This window comes from Sinocyclocheilus grahami, unplaced genomic scaffold (genome assembly GCF_001515645.1).
Source record: "Sinocyclocheilus grahami isolate Dianchi unplaced genomic scaffold, SAMN03320097.WGS_v1.1 scaffold682.1, whole genome shotgun sequence".
Taxonomy (NCBI): domain Eukaryota; kingdom Metazoa; phylum Chordata; class Actinopteri; order Cypriniformes; family Cyprinidae; genus Sinocyclocheilus; species Sinocyclocheilus grahami.
The window spans coordinates 383,688-389,073 of NW_015505861.1; the positions used below are offsets into that span (position 1 = coordinate 383,688).

Genomic DNA, 5,386 nt, shown 5'->3' on the forward strand with positions numbered 1-5,386 from the left:
AGACATTTAGATAATATATTGACATATTGTGTCCCCTTCGGTTTATTCCTTATATTTTCTTTAATTGGTCTGAAGAAGGTGTTTTTAAGAAGTCTTACATTTAAATCAGCTCAGGTGAACCTATCTAAGCAAAGTCAGCATGCCATAATCAACATTTCAAAACTAAACCGTTGCCATGGTCACCATAGAATTTTTCGTTGGCGGGAGATCCCACCCAAAGTAAAAAAAACTAAAATGAAATCCTCTGTTGTCAAGGCAACGTTTGGCAACAAGCCGGTCGCGGTGCTGACCACTTCCGGTTTGTGGAGGAGCGACACAACAAATCGGTGAGTGTATTTTGCATCTATGAAAGTTATGTACATGCCTTTTGAGTTTAAATTACGAACTATTTTGTTTGACAGAAACGCGTTTTAATGCATTTATGAATTATTAGTGTAGACTAAATGGCTTTTTAAAAATGTCTTTCAGTTTTCCGTAGAACATCAGATACAATTCAGTCGATTTTCCGCAATAAAATGTCTGATTTAGCGAAAGAGAAAGCAGCACGTCTGCTGAAGAAGCGTGGAAGCTTGTCTTCTCTGGGCAGTCATGAAGTCAGAGCTAAAGAAGCCTTTGCCAAAACTAAGGAGTGAGTTACTGTCGTTCCTTAACATCTACCAACACCCCCAGTAAAATAACAACAAAGAAAGGTGTAAATATGAGGATGAGGAAGGATCAGTGTATATGAGGAAGGATCATTTGTGTGTGTCCTTAGCTCTATCAGCACAGTGTCCTACATGGAGGAGCCTGGACATCATGATGATATTGCACGGCCTGCGGTGCAGATGGAGAACACCTATCAGCTCAGTGAGTCTCTTCTCCTTCACTGTTACAGAGAAGCTGATCTCACGGAGGAAACAATACAAAATCATTACCAAAGAACCACCAACATCATTTCACAGGAAAGATAATATCATGTGGGTTATGCATTACATTTAAAGTCCTCACTGCATATGCCAATATAGTACAATGTGAATTGTATGTACAATGAAGAGAACACTTTCTGTACTCTGGAATTGCATTAAGAAATATTTTTAATATCCTTCATTTTTTTCTGTTCTTTAATCAAAATTTTGCAAGCAAAACATGTTTTTCCTAGAAATATATTATATGAAGTATATAACAATATTATATTGTTTTAATTGGCTATTCACTTGTAGAATTTTCCTGTGCCTTCAGTTTCACTTTCCATTCTGTTAGTCTTTAGAAATTACTCTTTAACAAACAAAAGCCAACTACTGAATTAACATTATACAGGTAGTTATTGATCATGTCGGCTGGCAAAACAACAGCTTAAACATCAGTATTAGAATTGTGAATTTTTTATGCTTTTTTTTTTATCAGCTTGGTAACACTTTACAATTTATGCTGTGGCGCCTGGGGAGCAGTTGGGGGTTCGGTGCCTTGTTTGTTAACTCCATTAGTTGACAAACTAACAATGAAAAATACTTCTAAAGCGTTTATTATTATTGATTCCAGCATTTACTAATACATTATTAAATTCACAAGTTGTATCTATTAATGTTATTTAACGGACCTGACCCTCATGACCTCAGACTGTGCTGCGTGGTATTCGTTTTATATAAGTAAATGTTTGCACAGGCCCCGCACAACGTTTCCCGGTGTTAACAGTGAAGGACATTCTGAAGGATGTGTTGACCAGCTACTTGCAGGAGGAGAAATATGAACCGGAGCTGTGCAGACAGATGACCAAAACCATCTCTGAGGTCAGCTGACCTTCACACGCTCATTACATAGATTTTTTTCTAAATCATAATAAATACACTGAACAAAATTATAAACGCAACACTTGTTTTTGCCCCCATTTTTCATGAGCTGAACTCAAAGATCTAAGACTTTTTCTATGTACATAAAAGGCCTATTTCTCGCAAATATTGTTCACAAATCTGTCTAAATCTGTGTTAGTGAGCACTTCTCCTTTGCCGAGATAATCCATCCACCTCACAGGTGTGGCATATCAAGATGGTGATTAGACAGCATGATTATTGCACAGGTGTGCCTTAGGCTGGCCACAATAAAAGGCCACTCTAAAATGTGCAGTTTTACTGTATTGGGGGGTCCGGGAGGGTCCGAAAACCAGTCAGTATCTGGTGTGACCACCATTTGCCTCACGCAGTGCAACATCTCCTTCGCATAGAGTTGATCAGGTTCTTGATTGTGGCCTGTGGAATGTTGGTTGTGGCTGTGCGAAGTTGCTGGATATTGGCAGGTACGGGTTGATATTCAGCTGACCAATCAGCAGAAAGGGGCATTTAATTCCCGCCCACAAGTAGAAATCAAATATTCAAACTCTTTATTCATTTTTCCACCCATGAACGAAAAACGAAAATTTGAGCTGAATTCTCGTTTTTCGTTTTTTGGAAAAAAAAACAAAAAAACGAAAAAGGATCAGTTTTCTCATTTTTCTGCTTTCAATATTAAATCAAAAACCGAATGATTGAATGATACACGGATTGAACAGACTGCTGACTGTGTATTTTATATATATACAGTGGGTACGGAAAGTATTCAGACCCCCTTAAATTTTTCACTCTTTGTTATATTGCAGCCATTTGCTAAAATCATTTAAGTTAATTTTTTTTCCTCATTAATGTACACACAGCACCCCATATTGACAGAAAAACACAGAATTGTTGACATTTTTGCAAATTTATTAAAAAAGAAAAACTGAAATAACACATGGTCCTAAGTATTCAGTCCCTTTGCTCAGTATTTAGTAGAAGCACCCTTTCATACATATGTATGTATATATATATATATATAAATATATAGTTAGATATTTCTATTTCAAGCTAGTTTTGCACTCGTGTTAATTCTACGTTCTTGCTAATGATGAGATTTGTGACGGCTTCAAATGAAATGTTGGCCAGAAGTGGAATTATTGCCCATATTAATGCCTACTATTTAATGTTTATATTATGGAAGCACATTTTGGACACAATTTAAATACCATTGTCTTTAAGAAAACGTTTTACCTCATATAAACAATTGAAAATATGAATCCCTTCCCATACACTGACTTGAAATGTCTTCATTTTAATACCTCATTGTGTGTCATACCTCACAGTAAGTCAATAAATCTGAATGTCTATTGTCAATAATTTGTTTACTATTACTGATTTGTTTTGAGAACTTAAAAGTATTTTCTTATATAAGTATTTTCAACTGTTATTGTTTGGTAATTCATTACTGGACAATATATTCATTTAATCAGTTTAGCTATACACACACAGGTGTATATTTGTTAACACAATATAGTTTTAAATCATGTTTTGTTTAACAGAAAATAACTGCTACAGAAGTCTATGAAAATATGATTTAAAATATTTTAAATGAAGATAAATTGAACATTTCAGCAAAATCATACCATTGCTATTAAGTAAAATATCAAACTATTATTTTGCTGGGAAAAAAAACATTTACTCACATTTACACAGTCATCAGTTAACACTTTTTACTAATATGCAAATATAAAAAATAACAAATAAAACAAAATAAATAAAAATAGACAAAATAGTGTTATACTTGAAAGACCAACAAAATAACATTAGCTACATCTTTTAGCTTCAGTCTTAACTATGTTCATTTAACTTTAAATTAACATTAACATAACGTTAAAATCTTCTTTTGTGTTCCACAAAAGATGGAATGTCATGCAATACTGGTTTGATATGACTGTGCATGAATAATGGCAGCATATTAAGACAGAAAAAAGTGTGAATTCGAATGAAAAAATATATATATTTAAAAGAAATTTACCCAGTTGTCCCTGCTGTTCTTGATGGGACAGAGATGCTGAGGATCCTAAGTCAAGCAAAAATCCTGCATAGAGTGTCTCGGTGAAAGTGCAGTGAAATATGTGTGTTAGAGACGCTGTAGAAAGACAGACTGGTGCCCAGCCAGTCTACAAACAGGCCGACTCTATTAGATGTAGATGAAGGGGCAGGTACGTCGGTTCTCTTATTATTATGACAGGCAGTAAATCTGTTATCAGAGTTGAACAGAATCCATGACTTTTCATTGAGTCCAAACCAACATTCTCTTCCTCCTTTCCTGCTGATTCCTTTATACGACACTGCTATAACCGCCTGTCCGCTCCATTCAGCCTCCCAGTAACAGTGTCCAGACTCTACTCAGAACCTGCTCAAAGTTCTCAAATCTCTGGATGGTCAGGATACAATTGCTTCTCTTTCACATATGTCACTTTTGTGTTGCCCTCAGACAGGATGAGTATGCAAATCATGTGTGCTGTGTTTGGATCCAATGTGAGATCACATGACTCTGCATACAAGAAGGTATATGGGAACATTAATTAAACATATTTAAAACGGGTGTGAAAAAATGTTTGTGACTGAGTGAGTACCTACATTTCCATAGTCCTGGTGTGATTCTGATCTGTTCTCTCTGTTCCAAACTATAAAGACATAAACATAAATTCAATTTAAACTAAACTGAACTCGTTGAAACAAAATTATTTTAAACGGGTCATGTGATGTGATTTCAATTGTTCCTTTCTCTTTGGAGTGTTACAAGCTCTTGGTGCATAAAGAAGATCTGTAAAGTTGCAAAGACTAAAGTCTCAAATCCAAAGAGATATTCTTTATAAAAGTTAAGAGTCAGCCACGCCTACCTAAAACGGCTCGTTCTAACACGCCCCCACATACCTACATCACTGGGAAAATTTACATAACGCCGCCCAAATGTTCACGCAAAGAAAGAAGGCGTAACTTTTATTCTCGCTGTAGTATTGTTGTTGCCGCCACCATGTAGTGAAGAGCTGTGTGCTTCGTTGTGAAAGTGAAACTACTTTGTTTGGTCTTCCAAAAGAGGACGATATCCACTTCGTCATGCTAGAGCTGATCTGTCCTGGTCGCTGAGGAAATACATCATCGCTCATTATCCAGCAGAAGACGGGTATGTGACACATGATGTGGAGGCTTCTTGATCTTCTAATGTGTGAGACGATTCTGTTGGCTTGATGCTCATCACTGATTCTCTTCCGGAAATATTCTTCCTTCTGAGAGTCATTGAATCCCTGAATTTCAGTCACACGGCTGATATAGTTAGAGGGGATCTGATGAGGTGATCCAGATAAGAGCAGAGGGAAGCAGCTCTCCTTTCATCAGGTTTGACATCAGAACACCCACTGATGAAAACTCATTCACATCAGAAATTTTCTCAAGTGTCTAAAAAGAGCGAAATTCTACTTTCAAAGATTAACACCACTTTACTCTGAGCATAAATCTTGGAGACCAGATACTGAAGCTCAGATAGTGAAGACTATACCACTGCTCTTTAAAGGGGTCATATGATGCTGCTAAAAAGA

At 36.3% G+C, this 5,386-nt stretch overlaps 1 protein-coding gene across 1 annotated transcript in view; it reads left to right on the top strand.

Annotated features, from left to right (window-relative positions):
- The first annotated feature begins 492 nt into the window (after positions 1-492).
- Positions 493-5,386, top strand: part of LOC107559343 (tctex1 domain-containing protein 1-like) — a 7,453-nt gene continuing 2,559 nt past the window's right edge. The window contains exons 1-3 of the mRNA XM_016243127.1: positions 493-628; positions 755-846; positions 1,642-1,766. Coding sequence (XP_016098613.1) covers positions 516-628; positions 755-846; positions 1,642-1,766 — 330 coding nt within the window. The 5' untranslated portion in view covers positions 493-515. The remainder of the gene's footprint in view (positions 629-754; positions 847-1,641; positions 1,767-5,386) is intronic.